Genomic DNA, 22,495 nt, shown 5'->3' on the forward strand with positions numbered 1-22,495 from the left:
CTCCGGGCGGACGGTGGTGCTCTGCCCGCCACACGGCGTGTCCAAGTGGTGCAGGAGGATGAGCGGATACACGGGTCATTTAACACGGAAGGGCCTGGACCACCTGGTCCAAGGCGCCCCTGTTAACCGCAGCAGCATGAGCGCGAGGGGCCCAGCCACCCTGGCGCTCCCGTCAGCAGGCTCCTGGCCCGCTCCCTTTCCTCAGGCAGGTCATCGCCTGAAGCACCAGCTGCTGACCTTGGGCAGCTGAGATGTCCCGTCAAGGCCGCTAATCCCCCTCCCCAAAACTGAGAAAGCACGTGATGGCGATAAAAACCAAATTTTAAGTTGAAATGAATTAAAGGCATTTTTAAGTTGCATCCAGCGACCTCCAGACACGAGGCGGCCCTGGGGATGTAGGCACAGCAGCCGTGCAGGCGCGTGCCCTGCTGGACCACAGAGCCAGGGCCAGGGCTCTGTCAGGCCCGCTCCTTCCGCCCCTGGGTGTGGTCTGCAGAGCCCAGGAGGCGGGTCGCTGGAGGGGATGTGCCTCTGCCACACTTCCAGCTGCAACTGGGAGACTCGCTTTCGGGGTTCTCCCAAGAAGAACCCAGGAGGTTCGCAGCCCAGGGGACCAGAAGGGGCTCTGACACCGGAAACGACAGCATTTCCTCACCTACATTCACTGCCTTTAAGTCCTCGTCTCCCTTCTTTGTGGCATTTATTCACTGTTAATTGAATAAGATGTCTGGCAATGTATCAAAATGATTAAATAGTTAAGAAGCGGCTTGGCAATATGTCAAACTTGAAAGCGCTTACCTTTGGCTTAGAAATTCTTACAGGAACTGACTCTAAGAAGAGCATCATAAACGTTTACACAGATGAATAGAAGAGAAGTTTCTTTCTTTTGAAAGCTTTCCTTGTGAAAATGGCAATAACCCAAATGCAGTAAGTGGGCAATTAATAAACGGTGCATCCGCACAGACAGCATTACACAGCCATGGAGCCCATAAAGCAACGTCTCCGACAGGGAAAGACATTTAGGACAGACTCGTGAGCAAAAATAGCCAGGTCAGAACGCATCCGTGGGGACTGAGCTTGCTTGTGCAAATTAATTTTCATGAAGGCACATATAAAGCTGTTTAGCTAAGTGTTAAACTGGCTATCTTTCGGTGCACAGAATCTGGGGAAATTTTTGCTATATCTTTTATATTGACCGAATTCTTTTTTTTTTAAAAAGATTTATTTATGCATACAAGAACTGGGGCACAGGCTAGAGGTGTGGGGCGTAAGAGGATTCATCAGAGACAGAGTGGGGAGCAGAACAGGCAGACTGACTGAAATACACTGCTGAGGGGAGCAGCGGGGAGACAGGAGAGGTCTGCTGCACCATGTGGGTAGCTCCCTGGCCAGGGATTGAACTCACGCTGCGGAGGCTGTGGAGAGCTTTATAGTGCTATGACTTAACCCTTTGTGCCACTAGGGAGGCCCTACTGACTGAATTCTAAGAGCAGATTTCACTTCACAATCAAGAAAGCAGCCTGGGTTTCTCCCACACCCTCTCCATTCACAGGAGCTCTGTAACGCCCATCTGGCAACACAGTGAACCTGCGAAACTTCTTCATAAAATGCACGTTGAAGATGGATTTCTATATCTGGAAATAAAAGTCTGAAAGCCTTCCCTTTAGATGGACAACAGGCAGCTCAAATTTTAAACATCTAAAGGATGTCAAATGCTTATTCAGCTCAGGAACTCCTGTTTGAGGAACAGTCTCTGGAACAGACCAGAGATCTGAGCTGCAGCTTATGTATGCGCCTTCAGGTGCCGCCCTGGGCTCCTTCTTCCACAGAAAGCCCTTGCCAGCCCGTGTCTGCCTACCAGCTGACATCCTTTTCAGATGCCTTCCCTCCGGAAGCTCTGAGTCCATGGACAGTCCCTGCTATGCGGGCAGACAGGGCCCAGGGGCACCGGGACCAGCACAGCAGGTGGCTGGAGCTAAGACCTCAAGGCTCCGCTCAGCAGTGCACGCAGGAGGATAGCTCAGCCAGTTCTTGTGACCCATCCTCCTGGACCCGAGAGAAATCCTGAGTGGCGGGGGGACCCCGCAGAGGGCCTGGACAGGGCAGGTTGTGTGGACCAGCACCCTCTCCTCGAGACCCTACCAACCTGCTGCCTGGGCCTCATTCACGGGGCATTCTCAAGTTTGGGTCATCGGGCTCCTCCGAGCTAGTCAGAGAGGGCACAACCTGACCACGCCCTTTCCAAACCTGCTCTCAGACACAAGGACCTGCGTGTCCCTGACTGAGGACACAGCACACCTGTCTCCCAGCATCTGAGCTGATTCCCCAGCACCACCTGCAACAGGCCAGGCAGGTGTCAGCACACGGGAGGTCTGTTCGAAACACATGCATAAAATACCCTCTCCTGCCTAACGCTCTGGGCTCTGGATAACTTTCTAAATAGTAATGAAAAACTCGAGCAGCGAACAAGGAACAGAGGGACAGGAAGAGCCAAGGGATGCGGAAAACCCCAAAAGTGAGACAGAGACGTCAGTGCACATCAACCGCTGACAACAACGCCAACCACCGAGCTACCCCACCAGGAGAGCCGCCCCCCCGAGAACCACTGGCCCAGCGCCACAGCCTGCGCTCTCAGAACACTTCAGGTTCCAGCTCAGGATGCCCAGGTCCAGCCACTGGCCCCTGCGCTTAGTGGGCGTCGCCCAGTGGGTGTCACCCAGTCCCACCCCCGGGAGACCGAGGCTCCGCTAGCAGGGAGCGGGGACACTCACAGGCTGGCACTGCCCGCCCCCGCCCGCGGCCGCCCACCTCGCACATCTGCAGCTGGAAGAAGCGACGCTCCTTCTCCATCTCCTCGGCGATCTCGGCCCCGCTGATCTCCGTGCGGATCATGCCGTGCAGCTTGGCGTGCTCCTTCTTCTCCTTCTCTATCTTGGTTCTGCGTGTGAACAGAGCCAGGGTCAGTCACAACGCCACGGGCAAGCGCTGCAGACTGACCACCTCGCGCGACCCTGCCCCCGCCTGTGAGAACGAGGCCCTCTGAGGATGAGGACAGCCTCTCGGCCGCCAGGAAGGGAGACGCTCTTCTGCTGAGAGTCTGCTCCACACTTACTCCCTCAGCACCCGCTCGGTCCAGACCCGGCCCCAGGGGCCTCACACCCACCCCCCACCCTCCGGCCCCCACAAGCTCAGAGGCAGAAATGCAGACCCCCAGAATGGAATGACATCAGGGGGTGTGTTCTCCTTGGTGCGACTTCTGTGATTCATCACCCCCAAACATATGCCCAGGGCTGGTAATACAAGAACGCCAGCCAGTGACTGCTGGTGGTTACACCTGAAATGGGCCCCACCTTTCCATCTGGCTCTCCACCAGGTGGCTGGGGGTCAAGTCACGCAGAAACGCTCCTTAATACCCGGCGCGCAGCAACGACGGCGCAAGCACGGGCTCCGGGCTCTTCCTCTTCCCCAGGGGGGGGCAGTAACTGAGGCCGGCGCCGGCCAGCCCGCTCATCCCACTGCCCCTCTGGGAAGGAGACCTGACTGGGAGGGTCGCCCGGTCTGAGGTCAACCAGCCTGGCAGTGAGTTGTGGGCGGGCCCTGGCGCCTCTGGGAGCCACAACCCCTCTTCCCATTCTCCTGGCAGATGACGCAATCATGTAACGTCAGAAAGGTGGGACACCCCAACACCTGACTCTTCTCCCCCTTTCCAAAGCCAAGGGGACGGAGCAGCAGAGAAATGCAGACACAGCCAGAAGCGGACGGCTTCTCAAACCCTAAGCGGGGTTCGGGGGGGCGGGACCTGGATCAGGGTGCCTTGCCTCTAACAGACCCCAGCAACAGCGTCAGGTCAATTCTCTCCTGGATTAAGGTTTATTGAGACAACACCTTTAAGCAATAAAAGCCCAATTTAAACTGAAATCGCGTTACTTATGCTTATTTTAAAAACGAAAACACTCACATTTTTGTTTCATAGTCCTTCCAAGCTTTATCAAAAGGCTTTTTGAGATCCTGGAAACAGAGAGGCATAAATTAGACAGGACTAATCACTAACTTGTGGGCACGAGAAACCCGCTTAGTCCTAACTAGTCGTGAAAGGGGCATTAGTTTCTAAAACACACGACGCGTGTGACCCCGCGAGAGACGAGCAGGCTTTTAGGTACATGAGCAGAGGCCTCGCCTTGTCTCATTTTCTTTTCCAAAACTGCACCACAGAAACTACAGAGGACACAGAAAGATTCCTGTAACGCACATGCCGCCCCACTGTAACGAGTCCTCACCCGGCCCATCTGGCTTCACCCACTCTGCCCTCCGCCCTGGCATCCTTCTGAAATTAAACCCAGAAGGTCTTAACATTTCGTCTCTAAAAGAAATTTATTTTGACTCTGACGTTTTTTGCTAATATATGAGTCTCCCTGACGCATGTAACCCCAATAATTCCACTAGAAAAGCCATTCACATTCTCCTGGGCTCCCCACCTCCTCTCGGTCTGGAACTCAGTACCCTCCTGATGAGGCCCGGCCCACACAGGCCCTGAACCCCTGAAGTTCTCTCGAGGGGTCCGCTCTATTCATGATCCCTTTCTCGGGGTAGTTTTACGAGAGAACATTGGGGGGAGGGGCTTATACCAATAATTTTGGATTCTTCCTGGGCTTCAGCTCCACCCCCGTAAGCCTCATCTCGTGTCCAGCAGCTGCGGACTCGCGGCCTCAGGCCCCCAGAGTCTAAGGTGCAGGTGGTGTCAGGCTCCGGGGGTTTGCGCCCAAACTCTACCCGGGGTGTGTCCCCCCCACCACTGCCATGGCTTCCTGGGGCGGCACGTGTCCTGGCCCCCAGGGAACAGTTGGTAGATGACTCGGTGTCCTGCGGCCACTGGCCTGTCCTCCCTGCCTGCCACTCCCCTGGGCACGCTGGGGAGGGAGACTGAGAGGCCTTTGCAGACGTCCCTGACACGGGCCAGCCTGGGCCTGCGATGTGCGGACATGCCCTGGGAATCCTGAGCTGAGCCCCTCCGGGTCTCCTGGAAACCTGGCGCCGGCCTCCCCTTTCACCCCACGTCTGTGCCACAGCATGCAGAGCCAGGGTGCTGCTCTGTCTGCTGCTCCCCTCGAGCCCCACTCTCCTCACCCACAAATTAGGGGGCGATTCACAGCCCAAGCGTTGCTAAGAGGCAGGGCGCAGCAAGCCCCATCCTCTGGAGGGCGGGAGACAAGCCTGTGCTCACGAGTGCAGCTCTCCCCGTCAGGGACACGCGGCCTGGACCCTGCCTTCTCTGCCCAGGTGTCAGCTGCTGTCCCTAAATGGGCCGTTTCTGCCTTCCCTGCACGTCCCCCCCTCCCCGCCACCGTTAGCACAGGGTGACCACTGGGACGTCGAGTCACCCCCTCCAGGGCTGGTCCCAGGAGATGGAGTCAAGGGCCAGTCGGAGGCACCATGTGGGAGGGCCCCACGGCTGGGCAGACACCATGGGGGGGGGAGCATGAATGGGCTGGCATACCCCCTTCACGCCTTTCAGGTCCCCCTTCAGCAAGCTGTCCAGCGGGAAGGAGATGATGTTGTTCATGTTCTGGATCTGCAAGACAGAAACGCACAGAGCAGCTCATTTCCTTCTGTGCCTGAAGCCGGGGCCACAGGGTGTCCGCGAGGTCCCTGGGTGGCGAGTCACCTTCCCCTGCACCCAGCCCGCACAGGGACGCCTGCCTCTCCCCTCCATGTGTAACACTCTTGTCTCGCGGGGGAAGCGTGGCTAATGAAGCCTCTGGATCTGCTTCCTCATCGTCACCACCTACCATTCACCTACGAGGTCTGTGAAAGGTGAAAACAGCAGAAAATAACCAATGAAGGGCCACGCTGACCGCAGGAAGGGAAGGCCTGCCCGCTGCCCACCATGTGCCGTCCCTGCCCGGGCCGTGCTCTGCTCAGTGCTCGGTCCCCAGCCTCAGCACAGTGCCCAAGAGGAACACCAAAAGGAGAAACAGAAGTGAGGGGGCTCCTGTCTCCTGTGAATGTGTGTGGGCGATCATTGAGACTGAGAAATAGAACGAATGTGCTTGCAGGGGCACATGCACGTGTGTGTGCGTGTGTCACTGGGAAGAAGACAAAAGGAGGGGCAGGAGGCACTGGGTGAGGTGCCCTGGGCTTTGCCCGGAAGCAAGGCCAGAGGCTGGTGGTGTCCGAAGCTGTCAACATGGAGCAAATGTCCCAACATGAGGGCAGCAAAGCCAGGAGCTCCAGGGGAGACGTTCCAGGGGGAGACTGCCCAGGTTCCAGAACAACAAGGTGCTTCCTCAATGGGACAACCAGGTGAGCTCGCGGCGTCTCATCGCCCAGGCTGGGTTATTCCGTGGCCGCCGGCAGGCTGGGCTGGCGCCCTGCATCACGGCTGCAACAGGAGGACGTGTGTGAGCACAGCCGAGGACGCCGGCCATTGCAGAAGGGTCACGCAACAGGTCACAGGGTGGACACTGTCATGTGCCTGCACCCCCACACTGAGACTGGCTGGATCAGGTCAGCTTTTAAGTACTGCAAAGGTGAGTGTAACACGAGGTCATACAGGTGACAGGAGGGAGTGCTCTGTAACAGGACCACGGCAATGCCACTGTGGACCAGGCTCGGGCAGGTTAGGGGCATCAGAAACAGCCAGAAGGGAGGGTCAGGACTGGGGGAGGTGCCATGGCAAAGGCTCCAGAACTCAGTTACACGGGGCTTGGGGGAGAGCCTGGCTTGCCGTCCACACGCGGCATGTCCAGGGAGGCCTGCAGCAGGCCTGCAGACAGGCCGTGCATGCAGGGCCAGCACGAGCCAGCGAGATGGCTGTCCACAGCAGTGGAAAGGCCGCCAGCCCCAGTGTGGTTCACATAGCACTTTAATGCCAGTCACTACTTCACTCGGACAAGAAGGTGGGTACAGGTGACTAACATCAGGCAAGGAGAGGAGTCATGCTCAGTAACCAGCGAAGTCTTACGGCAGAGACGAGTGAAAATCCAGGCATAGCCACACCCTGGGAGGCCGCTTTCACTCACTTGTGTCCGTGAGTGACTCTGCCGGGTTGGCTTCTGGGCCAGGGCCCGTGCCTGGCGGTGAGAACTGCATTGCTAGAGCCCAGCACGACGCCCTCAGGAAGGGGCCGGGGGACGCTGGAGACACAGGCTTAGGGGCCAAAGTGACAGGCACAACCTCAGTCCTCAGGCGCTCACGTCCACACTGGACACCAAGTCAGCCAAGAGCTGGAAACCACCCCCAGGGGTTCAGAGGAGAGAAAACTGCTTCTGGCCCCACCTCCAGGGAGGCGGTCACTAAGCGGGGCTGAGTCAGCCTCCAAAGTCCTGCAAGGTGGACAGGGGCATCCCCAGGGGAAGGTGCCGGGCGGAGAAGCAGACGGGCCGCAGGACACCCGTCACACGTGCAGGGGGTGGCAAAGCCACAGCCGAGGCAGCAAGTGGGGGGGGGTCCTTCCAGGGTGTGGGTCTTTTTTTTTTTTTGAGTAATTCAAATGATCTAAAATAAGAAACTATTACTTGTGTAATCAGAAAATAATTAGCTAAATCATTACCAGAGAGACAGAAAGTAGATTAGTGGTTACCTGGGGCTGGAGGTGCGGATGGGGATTATCAGATACGGGGGATCTTACTAGGGGCAAAAGTGTCCCCGAAATGATTCATGGTTATAGATGAACCACTTGGTAAAGCTACTAGAAATTCCTGACTTGTACCCTTGAAATGGGTGAATTTTCCGCATAAGCTCTACATCATTAACGCTGTATTTGTTTTTAATTGTTACAAATGCAAACTGAATCCCAGGGGTTTTTATTTTTTTAATGTGTGTGCATTATCATTTTCTCTTTTTTTTAAAAGATTTATTTTATTTATACAAGAACTGGGGTACAGGCCAGATGTGTGGGAGGGTGAAAGGATTCACCAGAGACAGAGCAGGGAACAAAACAGGCAGACGGACCGAAGACACTGCTGAGGGGAGCAGCGGGGAGACAGGAGAGGTCTGCCGCGCCATGTGGGACCCTCGCCGGCCGGGATTGAACCGGCGCTGCAGAGGCTGCGGGCAGCTTCACAGCGCTGCACTCAACCACCTGCACCACCAGGGAGGCCCGATCATTTTATTAGTATTAATTTTAAAAGATAAAATTAAAAATCGAGAAGAGAACGGGGCATGGGCATTTGAAAACATGTTGAGTGGACATCACTCCGCGGCCTTCCACAGCGGCTTACCCAGCAGCCTCTCACCAGCAGCCAACAGTGGCTCTCACCGCGCCCGCATCAAGACCGAGCGTTTGACAGCTAAATATATCGTTGAAAATGTGAGAGGTTAATGCAATTTTCATTTTTATCCTTTCAATTATGACTGAAGCTAGTTAGACGTTTTCTTCCGGGTGGCTGAGCAGACGTGCTCCAGTGTGTCGACCTCATTTCTCTCTTTTTCTTTGCGAAGTTTTCTCTTTCTGAAGGTCACGGTGTCTTACAACAGGATAGGGTTTAGGGGAACAGGATCCCACTCCTCAGACGTATGTCGCCACACCACAGCCCCCACCAGACACCCAGGCTCTGCCGCAGGCTGCGGGTCCCCCCGCCCCTTTGCTCCCCTTTAGTAGCCTCAAGTCTGCAGTCCTATTTCTAGGGTTTGTCTGGTTTTGTCTGTTCCTTTATGTTCCACACACAGTTACAGACCTGACCCCAAAGAGTGGCCCTTTGCCTCCCAGAGAGAAGATCCCTGGAGCCCGCGAGGTGTAACTGAACCAGGCAGGGCTTTTGAGGGGCATGTGCAGGAGTGAATTGTGCAGGAGAGGGGTTCAGCCTGAGTCTCTCAGTAGCACATTAGTCTCATTAGTCTCTGAGGGGCACTCAGAGACCCCCCGGGGCCCTAAAAGGGTCCAGTCATCCGCCGCACAAAGGCAAAGGAAGCGACTCAGGGCGCTAGATTTGGAGTAAGTTTAGTGCGCAGAGATGGGAGAGAAGAAAGGATGTTCCCAACAAAACCCCAAAGAGTTCCCACACCCATGGACGAATGCCCAGGGCCAGCTCAAAGCGAGGCAGCCGGGACCTGAAAGCTCGCCGCCGTCTAGGCGCCTTCTGGTGGGAGCGCAGGGCGGGGACGAGCAGGTCCCAGGGAGCCGGGACAGGAGAGTCTCGGAATTCACAGTGTCCCAGATAATCCACCGTGAAGTCAAGACAATGGCTGCCGCTGCTCTGCCAAGAACCAGAGTAGCCTCCCCATGTCTCCTCCCAGTCTCCTTCCCAGGAGGCCGGGGGGCAGCATGGCGCAGAGGCAAGAGCGTGGCCACCTCCCGTCCCATGAGTCTGCCCTGGCTCCAGCAGCTCGGCTGCTGGGAGGTCTGTTCATGGCGCACTGGGCCCGGAGTCCAAGGCGCTGCACAGGCGTGGGGTGAGGATGGCGCCTATGGTCCGCAGTGCCCTCCCCTAACAGCTCTGCACTGGGCACGCCTGCGCACGGGGCTCTCCGCCTGCTCCCTCTGGGAACTGTGAGATGAACACTAGTCAGGGTCTAATGCTTCTTGTCTAGAGGGTGCCTTTGGTCAGCGTGGAGAGCCAGACTGCGTGGAGGGCCTGCCAGTCTGCGATCTAGTCCACCTGTTCAGATGGAAGTGGGGCAACTCACCCTACCAGCTCACGATTTCTTTTACTGACTGTCTCAAACCCATCGATGGACTGAATGAGCATCAGCCTGTGTCTCCTGGACACCAGCCTCTGTCTGCCCTTTACACTAACTGCCCTCTGGATGGAACGCTCCCCACGCAAGGGCACTTTGACTCAGAGTGAACGTCCAGGAAATGACTGTTCTCGCCTTTGCCCGGGCCCAGACAGCCAGAGCTCTGCAGCCCAGATGTCCTGCCCTGGCACGAATGCCCCGGGGCCTTAAGTCCCGCTCTGAGCCTGCCTGTGTGTGTGGAGGGGCAGTCCCGCCTGCCTCAGGCTGCAGCTGATACCAGTCTCACCTCTTGGCCAGGATGAAACCACACCCCAAAGATTACTGCACATCCGTGAGCTCCAGCAGTGCCAGCCTCAGTTTATGAGTAACGAAAATGTAATGATCTACAGAAAGAGTGAAATGAGCCCTGGGTAACTCAACCAGGGTATTTCCCTCCGCCCCAAGGAAGCACTGGGCCTTCTCTTATCTGACTTACTTGCAACAAGTAAAGGATACAAACAGGCATTTTGAAACAGCAGCCAGTGCCTGTAATCAAATTATCTCACTCACTTAAATAGGAGGCAAACTCCACAGCAACGGGAGTCCTCACGGAGCCCACCCCTCCCCGTCTGCCAGGGCTTCTGCTGGGTTCACTTGGATGAGTCAATCAGTAGTCAAAGAGCTGTAATCGCACAAGGAGGAAAATGACTCAGCCTGCAGGGACGGGAGAGCGGGAGGGTGGGCCATCGTACAGGAGGGACACGGCATTCTACTGCCACCACCACCACCGATTAGCAGATAACCCCAGATAAGGCAAGGGGCGGGGCCGCTGAGAGCCAGCTACAGTCATCTTTAAGGTTTCTCATCTTTAAGGCTTCTCGTGCTAATTGTTTGGGGGGGCGGGGGGGGCAGGGCTAGCTCTGTGCTACCTTCTCCTTCACTCGGGCAATGAGTTAAGTCTGATTTGCCAAACGACCTTGCCAGCGGGAGCCTGGGCAGGATTCGTGATCCAGTGCAGTCATTTTAAGCCGCAGCATTGGGAAGAGAGAATCAGAACAGAAAAAGGCCCCAGGCAGCAATTTCCTGGCTCTGGGCTCATGAAACTAAAGAACAGGTCTTCCCAGGACTCTCCTCCAAAACCCTTAAGAGAGTCCAACTCCCCTTGCGGGTAACCAAAAGATCAAATCATCACCACATGAAACGGCCAGAGAATCGTATTGGAAACGCATCTGTGTCACGTGAGTTTAGAAACCTGAGACACCGCGGACAACACTTGGGACCTGTGGAGTTTCCTTTAGAACCTGCACAAATGCTGCTGGACCGCAGAGCTGACCAGGAGCGAAGCCAGCACACAGAGGCCGACAGCACACACAGAGGACGAAGGCCGTGCACGCAGCAGAGTCACCCAAGCCCCCACACCCTCCCAGCAGAGGGTCCGCAGCAGCCAGGACGCCACTACCAAGGACAGCCCCTGCCAGGCATTTCAGGCCACCTCCAGGGGCTGAGCCTAACGCTGGAGGGAGGGGTGTTGCTAGGGGTGTCAGAGAGCTGGTGAGGGCAACGCAGGTTGTGGGCCAGGTTCTGGTTGGCTAGATCAAGCTGAAGGCTGCATTCCTCTGTTGCATGGGCCCTACCTCGGTGGCTGCTTAGCCACGTGTGGCTCCTGGCTTACTGGACTGGGTGGAGTAGCTGTAGACACAGGAGTTTGGTGCACATAGTTCTGGAGACAGAATGCTCTAGACCAGTGGCCTAAATTTCTAAATTGTAAGATGCTGGTCTAGAGCACTGTCCAAAGAACATCCATCTATGACCCTGTTTCTTTGTGCCCCTTGAGGGTCCCCAGGTCCCAGCTCCTCACTCCCCAACAAGTGGTACCCAGGCAACTGCAGCTCTGCGTCTGTCACTGGAGACTAGTTTCCCATTCTAGATGGTTTCATACATGGAGTCAGAGGTTCGGGGCTGCTTGTGGCTCAGAGGGACCTGGGCACCACCCCAGTCTCGCCATCACAGAGTCAGAAGACGCCACCACATCCTCCAGGACCTCACTGTCCCAGCCAGGTTGGCATCTCTAGGGAACTTACTAGAACTGCGAATGGACCAGCAGCTCTGGGGGTGGCGCTCCGCCGCTCTGCTCTGCGGGGCTCAGGGGCACTGAGTTGAGGACCACAGGTCAGTGACCTGGGGGGTGGGGGGACATGAATTTTCTGACACATTCCAGGTGGTGCTAGAGTTGTGTGGGTCCAGGGGTCGCGCTTTGGGAACCTCTGCTCTGAAGCAACACCCCTCAACTTAAATGTGCCTATGCACCCCTGGGGAGTTAGGAAAACAAGGGTTCTGGCCCAGCAGCCAAGGGAGGGAGGGCCTGGAGGCTGCACCTCTAAGGAGCCCCCCCGTGGTTCAGTGATGCGAGGAGGCCGGGCTCCCGGGGGTGGAGCTGAAACGGACCAGGTCGAGTGCTCTGTAAGCACAGTCTGGAGGGCAGGGTACTGATGTGGTTTGTTCCACTTCAGACTTGAACAAGTGGTTAATGAACTGCTGGAAATTCATCCCCAAAAGGGGATTCACACGATGAAGGGGAAACCTTGAACTGAAGGAGAGACCTTGAACATATCAGTGTAAACTGGCTGACAAGGCCCCGGCAAGAGCCTGTGTGCCCCTGAGCACATCACCCACGGGAGATGGAGGTATCCCTAGTCTTTCTGGCCCATGCCCCCCCTTCTGTGCCCTCAAGCTCCTCCAGCCACCAGCTCCCTCCCCTGGAAATGGGCGTATCTCACACTGGAGCAGTGACCACCCAGTCTCTCCTCCCCTGCTGGCTCTCACAGGCTTCTCCTCCACAGCAGAGGCAGGGAAGGTGTCCGGAGCCCCTGCCCCAGGCTGACCTGAGTCGCTGCCTGCCCTGGGCTCAGTGGCATCTGGACAGTGGCCAGCAGTGTCCTGGCCTCACCCTCCCCGCGCGCTCTCCCCTCCCGCCCAGGCCTCGCTCTGCCCGGTCCCCTCCCAGGGGGCTTTTCCTCCCCTTCCTGACCTCACAGGCCTTGGGGGTGACTAGGGGAAGTGCTATCTTTCCGTAGTGCTAACAGCACTGTCAAAGCCCCAAACTTGGGGCTGACACTGTTCGGGGAAGAGGATGTCCTGAGCTAATTCCATACAGGCTTTGTGGACGCCACCCCCTCCCCAGACCAAAGCCATCAGGACATTGGGAAAGACACATCCCGTCACCACCCAAGGGAAGGTGGCTGGGACCTGAGGGTGGGGTTAAGCAGCCAGGGTTGGTATAAAACCAGACACGTGGGCTTTGGGGTCTCTCGCTCTCTGGCTCGCCTCCCGGCTTCACGGCTCCTGGCTCGCGGCCAGCTCTCAGGGCGCCATTTGGGATTCCAGATCGGCGGATCGGGTAGGATACATTTAAAACTTTGTCTCCCACTCTTCTCCCTGAGCTGTACATTCCCTCAGTTGCCCTTCCCTTGTCAATAAACCTTTCATGAACCTTTCGTGTGCGCCTGCAGTGGAGCATTGATAAGTCCTTTTAAGAGCACGGGTGAGGACCCACAGTCAGGCACCCCATTTTGTATTGGGGCTGCCCTATAACAACACCAGCCCCACTACTCTCCGGGGCTCGGGGCACACCGGGGCTGGGCGTCCCTTTGGGTCGAGGCTGTGTGAGCCCAGAAAGCTGCTCAGAGTTAAGGCTTTGCGCGTCTCGAAGCATCCAGCTGGGCTGTGTACTGTGTGGCCTCGTACATCGGGGCAAAGGTGCCAGGTGTATCAGCAGGTGTGACCCCGTGGAAGCCCCCCGGAGAAGCCCCGGGGCTCAGGCCTGGGGCTCCCAGCCCTGGACTGGACTAAGTCTGAGCTGCGGGGACAGCGCCCGCAGCGTGCGGAGAGCAGGTTAGAGGGCCGCTGGCAAGTCGGCGGCCTGGACGGCTGGGGACAGACATGCCGTGGGCCACTGGCGAGTCCCAGGCTTCTTTGGACCCATGGCCCAAACAACGCCATCTTCTACCCCAAGGGTGCGAACAGTACCCGTGCCCTTTAGAAAGGGCCAGAAGAGTTTTCCCTTTCCCTGTCCCCCACACCCGCTAACCGCAGGCCCCCACTGCATTTATTAAAGTTCATGAGCTGTCCTCAGCACTTGGCATGGCCGAACCGCCCGCTCCATGGACGTCTCTGTGGTTCCGACGTGCCTGACATGCCCCAGCCCCTGAACCACCCATGTGCCGTTAATGCCGCGTCTCGTCTCTCCTGCGGCTGGAGTCCTCCCTCGTGCAGACGGACCACGTCTTCCCGCGCCCATCCTGCAGGCTGGGCCCTCGGGGGGACCGAGGTGAGGACTGGGGAGGGAAGAGCAGGGCCCGCGGAGCCCGGAGCAGGCTTCCCCCGACACGCAACCATGCCCTGCGGACGCGCAGCTGCTGAGAACCCCTTTGCCAGTGCCACAAGCGTCACGGGGGAGCCCCACAAGCCACCCCTCCCCCGGAGAGCCTCCCAGCCCTCGCTCGGCGGCGGCTATGATGCTGTCCGACTCCTACCGTTTCTGCAGGAAGACATTACTGTGTGCATGTCGTTTGCAGGTGGAACTTCCAGGTTCTTCTTTCAATGCTAGTGACAGTGACGAGACACGCTCAGGCGCCCGGGGCCTCACGGTGGGGTCTCCAACCCGGCTCAGCGTCGGCCGGCCCTGCTCCCACCTCGAGCAGGTGCTGAACTGGCCAACTCTGACGCCCTGGACAGAGCCCACGTGCTGGGGGCACCCTTCTCAGAGCCTGCTCTTCAGCGCAGCTGAAAAGCCACTTTTTAAAGTTTTTTTTTTTTGGGGGGGGTGTTCTGTTAAGTGAAATGAGTCAGTAGAAAGACAAATTCTGATTTCACTCATGTGGAATACAGAGAAACAAAGCAAAGGAACAGACAAACTTGAACCAAAACAAACTGAAAAGCTGACTGTAAACCTGAGGCTACCGGGGCAGGGTGGGGGGTTGCAGGGGGAGGGGACCCCAGTGGTGGGTGGCAGCTATGGGTGCTGGTGGCGGGTGTGGCACTGTAGGGCATAAACACCTACAACATGTAGTGTTGTCTCCAAGGTCACCTCCAACAACGTAATAGACAAACAATTAAACTGCAGAATTGAAGCCACTTAAGCACAGAGGCGGATCTGGGAGAATCTTTCCAGGTTTCTCACATCCATCTGGTAAGAGGAAAAGAACCTACGTAGCAGGGAAGCAGGGCTCTGTAATCAGCTGGGTTTCACGCGTGTCACATTTCTGGCGCTGTCTGCTTCCTTTCATCCTGCACGGCTGCGGGGAGAGAAACGCGCTGGCTTTCCAAAGGTGAGAATCTCGCCCGCTGGAAGAAAAATCGCACTTCTCGTTAAGCTGGCTTTTCTTTGGAAGCGTTCCAGCTCCTTGTAAATATTCTTTCACGCTGCAATGCAGGTAGGTGGTAGATCTTTCTGGACAAGGGGGGACCGAAGCTCTTCGCCATACAGAGAGGTGGTGGCTCTCCTGCCTGGGGTGGAGGGCGGGGAGCAAACAATGCTTTAAAAATAAGAGATAGGACAGATGTGGCCTAAAACGGGAATAAGAATGGTATACAAAATACCAAAAAAGGAGAATTTTCCTTTCGCAGGCTTGCTCTCCACCATGGCACCTCAGGAGTAGACCTGGGGCTGGGGGCTGCAGGCTCTGGGGCTGGGGCCCTGGCACTGGGGATGCTGGCACCGTGGGCTGGGGCCTTCGCCGGCCTGGCCCTGAGAAGCAGGCCTCATGGAAGGACAGTTTGGCTGAAATCAGAGATTTTTCTCTCTCCCTCTATTTCTGCTGGGAAGCAGGATCAAGAATACAACTCCCTTTTAAAGTCAGAGCTGAAGCTAAAGTGATGAGCGTGGACGTGATGCTGTGGCCGCTGGACTAGACTGAGGTGACCCGTCCCAAGGACAGCAGAGTGTCCCCTGTGCTGGGTCTGCCACAGACATTAAATTCCTTTAATCGGGAGGCTGACCCTGCGAAGTGCCATGGCTTCCCCATCCGGGTTTGAAGATGAGGCCGCCCCAGCAGAGCACCCCATTCCAACCCCCACTCCTGGTCTTTCTTTTCCTCCAATGAGGAGACAAGAGGCCTTAATGTCTTTAAATGCCACAGTGATGGCTCTGCAGTATCAGGCCTGGGTGTGGGTCCCAGGCTGAGGAGCCTTGGCAGGAGCACCCTGGGCAGACAGAGCAGCACAGGCCACCCAGCTGCCAGAACTCTCCCACCTGACCACCTCGCCCTGCTTGCCTCACCGGGCCGCTTGCCCACACACAGCCACCAGGGACTGGCTGCAGAGGGCAGGGTGGGGCTGGGCCTTGTGGGGGTTTCTGAAGTGCCGGCAGCGCTGAAGCTGTGGGGTTGTGGGCAGCATGCCTGCACTACCTCTGGGCCCTGCCCTGCTCTTGGCTTTGCAGAAACCAAGAACAGCAGCAAACTGCTTCTATTTAGCTGGGCAGCTGCCCATGCTGATACGCGAGGACGGGCTGGTATTTTCAGGTCCTCCCCGTGTAATGCAGCCCTTCTACACCTGAGGCTCACGTCCAAAAGCCAGCAAGGAGCAAGTTCAACTCTTTAAACCACCCAGAGTCTCATAATCTAATCTACAGAGTGGGGCTAACAGAGTGGGGCTGTTAATAAAGATTAAATCCGAAATGTGTATAAACAATCGGCTACATCCTATACACTGACCCAAGCATGGGGCCGCCACCCCCAGCCTGCAGCACTGAAAAGCCAGGTATAGACAGCAGCTGGGTGAAGATGAAGGAGCCGGTGCTGGATTGGGGGACAGACCCCGGCTGGCAGCGTCCTGCATTGGCCACACTCTCAGCTCCCTATTTGGTGGCCCCGCCGGGCCCCCCAGCCTGTCCCCGGTGCCTCTCCCTGCTTGCTCTCCTGGCTCACACATCTGCCTTTCTTCCCTCTTCACTGTGCTGCAGCGCATCCTTCAGGAGTTCCAGAGAAATGAGGTCTAAGCGCTGCTAAGCCTTTTGAGCCTTGCGCGTCTGGAAATACTTTTAATTTTGCTCTCAAGTTCAGTGGTCTGGGTACTCCAGGTAGAATTATGTTCCTTGGGGTGGCAGCAGGATGGCTCCTTAAAGTCCCCAGAGTGACTGTTGAGACGTGGCTGGCCCTGGGGGTCTTGATCCTGTGTGCTTTCTGGAGTGTCCAATGTCTCCCACAGTTTCACCCCAGAGTGGGCCTCTTCTGCACCCTGCGCGCACCTGCTCCCTAAGGCGCGAGGCCTTGGCTGCGTTCTCGCCTCCTGTCTTCTGTTGTCATTTTTGGAAACTCCTGTATCCTCGTCTCATCTTTCCTATATTTTCCGTTTTTTGTCTTTTTGTTCTGTCTTCTGGGAGATTTCTTCCACTCCAGTCCTTCTTGTTGGATTTCTGATTTTTCATTTCATACCTTCTTACACGCATTTTCTCCCCTTCATTTAAGCGCATCCCGCTCCTGCCTTCCTGGCACAGGGTCTTTTCCCGTTTCTCAGCAGAATTACATGTGGTTTCTTCAAAGTTTTCTCCGGTCTTTGCATCGCCTGTTTTCCCTGTTGCTTCTTCTGCTTAGCGTGCCCCCTCGCATGCTGGAGGCTGCTCTCTTCCACCAAGGAGCCAGGCCCCGAGCTTGGCAGCAGCTGGCAGCGCCGCCTGCGTGGGCAGGGCTCGCCCCTGAGGGGCTGGGGGCTGGCCTTCTCACTGGAGACCCCGTCAGCACCGGCAGAGCAGCTCCCTGGCACCAGCCACCTCCACTAATGAGCAACCCTCTGCTCTGACCAGGGCCAAGCCCCTCACCAGCACGTCTGCACCAGCCCCGAAGCAGGCCCGCCCCGGGGCTGGGGCTCCCGGCAGCACGCAGACGCCTGCTGTGGGGGCAGCAGGAAACACACATATGGGACTTGCTCAAAGTCCCAGATGCTTTCAGGTTAACCCGAGGATACACCTAGTGCAGCGAGAGCCTTTTCTTTCCACCACTTCCAACTGGGAGGTTTTACAACTGAAGCTGGGGAGGGAGGCCAAGAGCCTCAATGGCCGGCTTCTTTCCCTGCGGTTTAGGGGCGCACACTGTGTCCCCTTGTTTCTGCCTGTCAACGGCCAGACTCGAGACCCTGCCATCAGCACCGTGCCCGTTCCCAGAGTGATGAACTGTTTCTTCACATGTTATGAGCTCGCTGACAGGGGAAATGAAAAAGACACTGTTGTTTGAGACCTACATAGGGGCATTATTGAGTTCTTGACCTGGTCTGCTCTTCCAGGGCCTTTGGGAGAAGCTGGGGGAGAAAAACAGGAAAGAGATGCCGGGAGATCTCGGCGCAATTCCCCTGGGGGTGGGGGGCCAGGGCAGGGTCATGCGCCCTCTGGGCTGCCCACTTGGGGACTCCTCCCACCACGAGGACGGCACCGAGCTGCCAAGTGCAAGAAAGAACTCATTGAGTCCCGCTGCCAGGCCCGCCACGGCCCAGCGGCTCGCAGCCTGCGCTTGAGAAGTGAGGCTGTTTCAGACTCTGGATCGGAGCATAAAAGGCCTTTAAACACTCGTGGTAATTTCTGGGCTTTGATTATAGGTTAGCTTGCTGTGTGAGACAAGCCTGAAACATATTTATTAAATATTATCCGTTTAAATGCCTACTATAATTACCAGAAACAGATGACTCTACGCAGTTCAGAAATTATTAAAAACTGGAGTCAGAGGCCCTCAAGAAGATGAAAGCACTTACCCACTTTGTTCCACAGCTGTGCATGCTGAAAATGCTGAGTTGAATTTAAAACAAAAATCACGGTTCTAACATTTACTCCAAAGTGACCCAACGCGTGTAGGAAACAGACGCTGTCAGGTGCTACAGGAGCCCGACATCCACTCCCCGCGGGGCCGTGAGCCCTCCCTGCCCTCTCGGGCCGCCTGTCCAGCTCGGGGGCCGCAGCCCTGGCCTGCACGCGCCTCACTGCACTTACCAGGTTTTTAAAGAGCGCGGTCAGCTCCTTGGTAAAGACGGAGAACTTCAGGAAAGCACTTCCCAGGTCCGGGTCATCTCTGCACACGCAGTTGCCACCAAACTTCTCCAGGGCTTGGGTGTACTGCTCCTCGTTCTCCACATGCGCTGCAAGGGAGCAGGGGGTGCACTGTTAATATACTGACCCCTCTGCCCATCCACCCGGGGCTTCCGAGCTGCCAACAGGCTGCAACATGTGGAGAAATGCAAGCCACGCCAGGAACAGAGAGTGCTGCTACCACAGCGACCCACCGGGCAGCAGCGGACCCCAAAGAACAAGACGGCCAGAGGGCACGAGACGAGCCTCCCTCCGCGAACAGCGTCCCGGGTGTGAAGGCCAAGGAGCCCTGATGCTGTCCACGTGTCCCAGCACCACTCCTGGCGTTGTGCAATGCCCAGCGCCAGCTGTCAAGTCGGCGGGCTCAACGCCTGACTGCTATAGTAGGCCAGGGGAGAGGTCTACCTGCGCTAGCCTGCAGCTTAAGATGGTGCTAACCCATGGTGTCCAGGCTCAGATTCCACACCTCTGCCCAGACGCCCTGCCCTCCTGCCTCCTGCGCACCCACGGACCCATCCTTCCTCCAAGAAGCTCTCCATGACTACTCCATGGGCTGGTGTCTGGCCTGGGCACCTTTCTACCCTTGCACTTAGCATGTTACACTGAAGTTGTCTGGTGCATGAGTCCCTGATATGTTGGAGGTGCCTCAGGGCAGGCATAAGTTTTACACATCACGTCTGGAGAGAAGAGACACGCCCTGACCTGCCATCTGACGGCACCTGAGGGCCACCGTCTCAGAGCAGCACCTGCAAGGGCGGGCGCCTGGGCTCGGGCCTCCCACGTTCCCAACCCTGCTGGATGTAGAGTCCCGCCCGGTTCCAGCCACAGGAGCAGGAGCCCTGGGAGGAGACACAGGGAAGTCAGTGACGCTGGAATAACGCCCTCGCTTCAGGGCAGATGTTTTAAAGTGAATCCAGCCAGTCTCCAGTAAAACAGCTTCCGTTGGCATGGACACCTGATTTCTGTTTTTTCAGCACTTCAGTAAGAAATGCCACACAGCGAGCCTGGCGGCTGGCGAGGGTAGACAGAGGCACAGCTGCACGTGGGTGAGCGTCAGGATGGGGCACTGCAGCGTCTGCAGTGGGAACCAGGCTGAAGCCCCTGTGGCGCCTGACTGTCTGTCAGGGCACGAAACCAACGCCAGGCAATGCCAGCTGGCTGGGCCGATAGGCACAAGGGGGACAGTGGAGGAGGCCAGGCCTCGGTCTGACCCCCAGGAGCAGGGTTTGCCAGCCCAGCCTACCAGGGAGGTGTTCGCCCCTAACCTCCAGCAGCCCCCAGTGCCGTGGGGGTCACCATGTGGATCTGAGAGTCACAAGAGAAACAATTTCACTGTTCTGGGTCTTTCTTTTTTGATATTCCAGAAAAGAATCGGAGAGCTCTGCACAAATAAATTTCTGAGATTATACTCAGCAAACCAGTTAAGATGGACGGACAGAGGGACACATACACCCTGCCCTGGGAAGGCTCACGGAAGGCCTGGCTCCAGTCCGTGCCTTCCCGGAGGGCTCCTGCACCGGGGCTGGGGTCTGGCTGCAGGAAGGAGGGAGGTGCTGCGACCTGATTGGGGTCAGGCTGGAATCTGAGAACGAGGCGGGACCTGAGCTCAGTCCCAGCCGACAGCAGCACAGGTGTCGTTTCTGGGGGCACAGGTGACTCCTCATCTGTGGTCTCTGCACTCACACCCACTTGGTCCCACAGGTATCGATTCTCAGAACGTTGAAGGGGGATCGGGGTTCAAAGAGATCATACAGCTTGTCCCAGAAGACAGCCGGACAGGGCAGAGCTGGGGTGTGGTGTTTAAACCCAACTCTCTGGACATCCAAAACCGCCCCCCCGTGACGCGCACGTCTGTGGCTGAGAACAGCTCACCTCGGCCAAAGTGCCCAAGTGTGAAAAATTCCGTTTCAGTGACAGACAGAGTCATGCCTCCTATTTCCCACTAGTTATAATTCTAGCATGCAGGGTTACCACAGGCAGATCCTTACAAACCAAATGCTATTTTGTGCTCAGAACTAGGGGTTGAAGGGGCCACGCCAGGGTGGTCTAGAGGGAGCGGTGGCCATGAACAGCATCAAGGCTGCGGCCCCTTCCCCCCTAGTTCACAGCAGCTTCCTGGCAACACCCTGGAGGGGTCTGCCCCAGGGTATCCTTCATGGGGCTGGGGGAGGTGAGTGCAAAAGCACAGATGGCTGAGCAAGGGCTGTACCTCCCCTGGGAGCTCTGAGCACCCCCCCAACATGGTGACTGGACCCCGTTACAGCAGTTTAGGTCCATGCCCACAGTGAGGAGGGTTTAGTAAGTGCCTTTTGTTAAGCCTTTTGCTCAGTTCAAGGTAATAGCCCTTTGAGGCAACTACGATCACCCTTTTTTCCTTTGGGATGATCTGGGGTTCAGAGGGGTGACATGACCTGCCCAGGACTGCACAGTGGGAGGGGGCGAGACAGGAGCCAGGTCCCATGCACGGTCACACGGCGGCTGCTCCGGCCCACAGGCACCGCAGGGGGGACCCCGCTTCCCTTCGCCAGGACTCAGCCCCCGAGAAGGGATGCGCAGCGAGGCTGAGCGCCAACTCCAGAAACAGAACAGGCTGCCGCCCGCCTTCCCGCTGGGCTCCCCAACCGGCCACCTGGTACAGGTCCGGCTGGTAAAATTCCCGCCCTTACACATCCCCAGATAACGCGCCAGCCTCAGCAGTCCGGGGCGGGTTGGTGAGTCTTCTGGCTCCTCCTGCTCATTTCATGTATTTATAGTTCATGTGTTTGGCTCCACTGCCACCATCATCATTGCCGGCAGCGCCAACGGCCCCAGTGTGGGGCAGGGGCATCTCTTCTTGCCACTCCAGTTGGAGTCTATAACACATCTCTCTCTTCTTGCAAACAAACTGGAAGCCTCTGGATAAAGCCACCACCCTGGGTCGCTCCCTGCCTTCCCGAACAGCCTGCAGCACCCACTGTGTAGGCAGCAAGCCCCCCCTCCACAGACACCTGTGAGCTGTTCCGGATCCCCCAAGTTTGAGATTGTCTTACTAGACAGAAAGTAGTCGAGCGCGTCTATGTTTCTTTTGCCAAAAGCAAACTTAAAATAGGAGCCTAATATAAATAGCTTGGGAATAATAAAGTTTCTGGAAAGAACCCAAACTGGGTCTATCAGCTTTTATTTCCAGAATTGTGAAAGCTGATCTTCTAAAAAGAGCTCGCTCTCCCACCTCCCACTTGTTTAAATATATCTTCAACTCTGGTTTTTATTAATGATCCAGACCTCAGAGTCTCTGATGTGGGAGGAGCTTGGGAAAGCGAGACTCGGAGTTGCTGAGACCAGGGTAGGGCCAGACCTGGCGCCTCCCGGGTGTGACCCCGCAGCGCTCCTGTTTGGCTGCACAGGAGTCACGCTTCCCACCACGCCGCGCACAGGATGATGAGGAGGGACGCTCAGACCTTGTTATGAAGCCAGCGAGGTGCACACTGTGGTGAGCGCTGAGGGCCCGGTTTGGGGGTGTAATTTTAGTTTACTCAATTCTGTTATTTTTCAAAAATCAGGGAAAAGGACCAGTTAGCATTTTTGGTTCAAGCAAAAATTGTTGGATCCAAAAAGGACACAAGGGGCCTCCCCAGTGGCGCAGTGGTTGAGCGCTGGTTTGCGAAGCTGCCCGCAGCCTCTGCAGCACTGTTTCGATCCCTGGCTGCTCCCCGGCCACCGGAGGAGGGTCCCACATGGCGCGCAGACCTCTCCTGCCGCCCGCTGCTCCCCTCAGCAGTGTACTTCGGTCCT

The 22,495-nt window shown here is 56.8% G+C and overlaps 1 protein-coding gene across 5 annotated transcripts in view; it reads right to left on the reverse strand.

The window, feature by feature from the left end:
* Positions 1–22,495, reverse strand: part of ASAP2 (ArfGAP with SH3 domain, ankyrin repeat and PH domain 2) — a 122,079-nt gene that overhangs the window by 46,538 nt on the left and 53,046 nt on the right. For all 5 annotated transcript variants that reach the window (XM_037528544.2, XM_037528543.2, XM_037528546.2 and 2 more), the window contains exons 3-6: positions 18,629–18,774; positions 5,495–5,569; positions 3,959–4,008; positions 2,809–2,938 (exon numbers count right to left, since the gene is read on the reverse strand). In XM_037528544.2, coding sequence (XP_037384441.1) covers positions 2,809–2,938; positions 3,959–4,008; positions 5,495–5,569; positions 18,629–18,774 — 401 coding nt within the window. The remainder of the gene's footprint in view (positions 1–2,808; positions 2,939–3,958; positions 4,009–5,494; positions 5,570–18,628; positions 18,775–22,495) is intronic.

The sequence above is a fragment of the Talpa occidentalis genome, unplaced genomic scaffold (assembly GCF_014898055.3).
Source record: "Talpa occidentalis isolate TD23 unplaced genomic scaffold, MPIMG_talOcc4v2.1 talOcc4.5, whole genome shotgun sequence".
Taxonomy (NCBI): domain Eukaryota; kingdom Metazoa; phylum Chordata; class Mammalia; order Eulipotyphla; family Talpidae; genus Talpa; species Talpa occidentalis.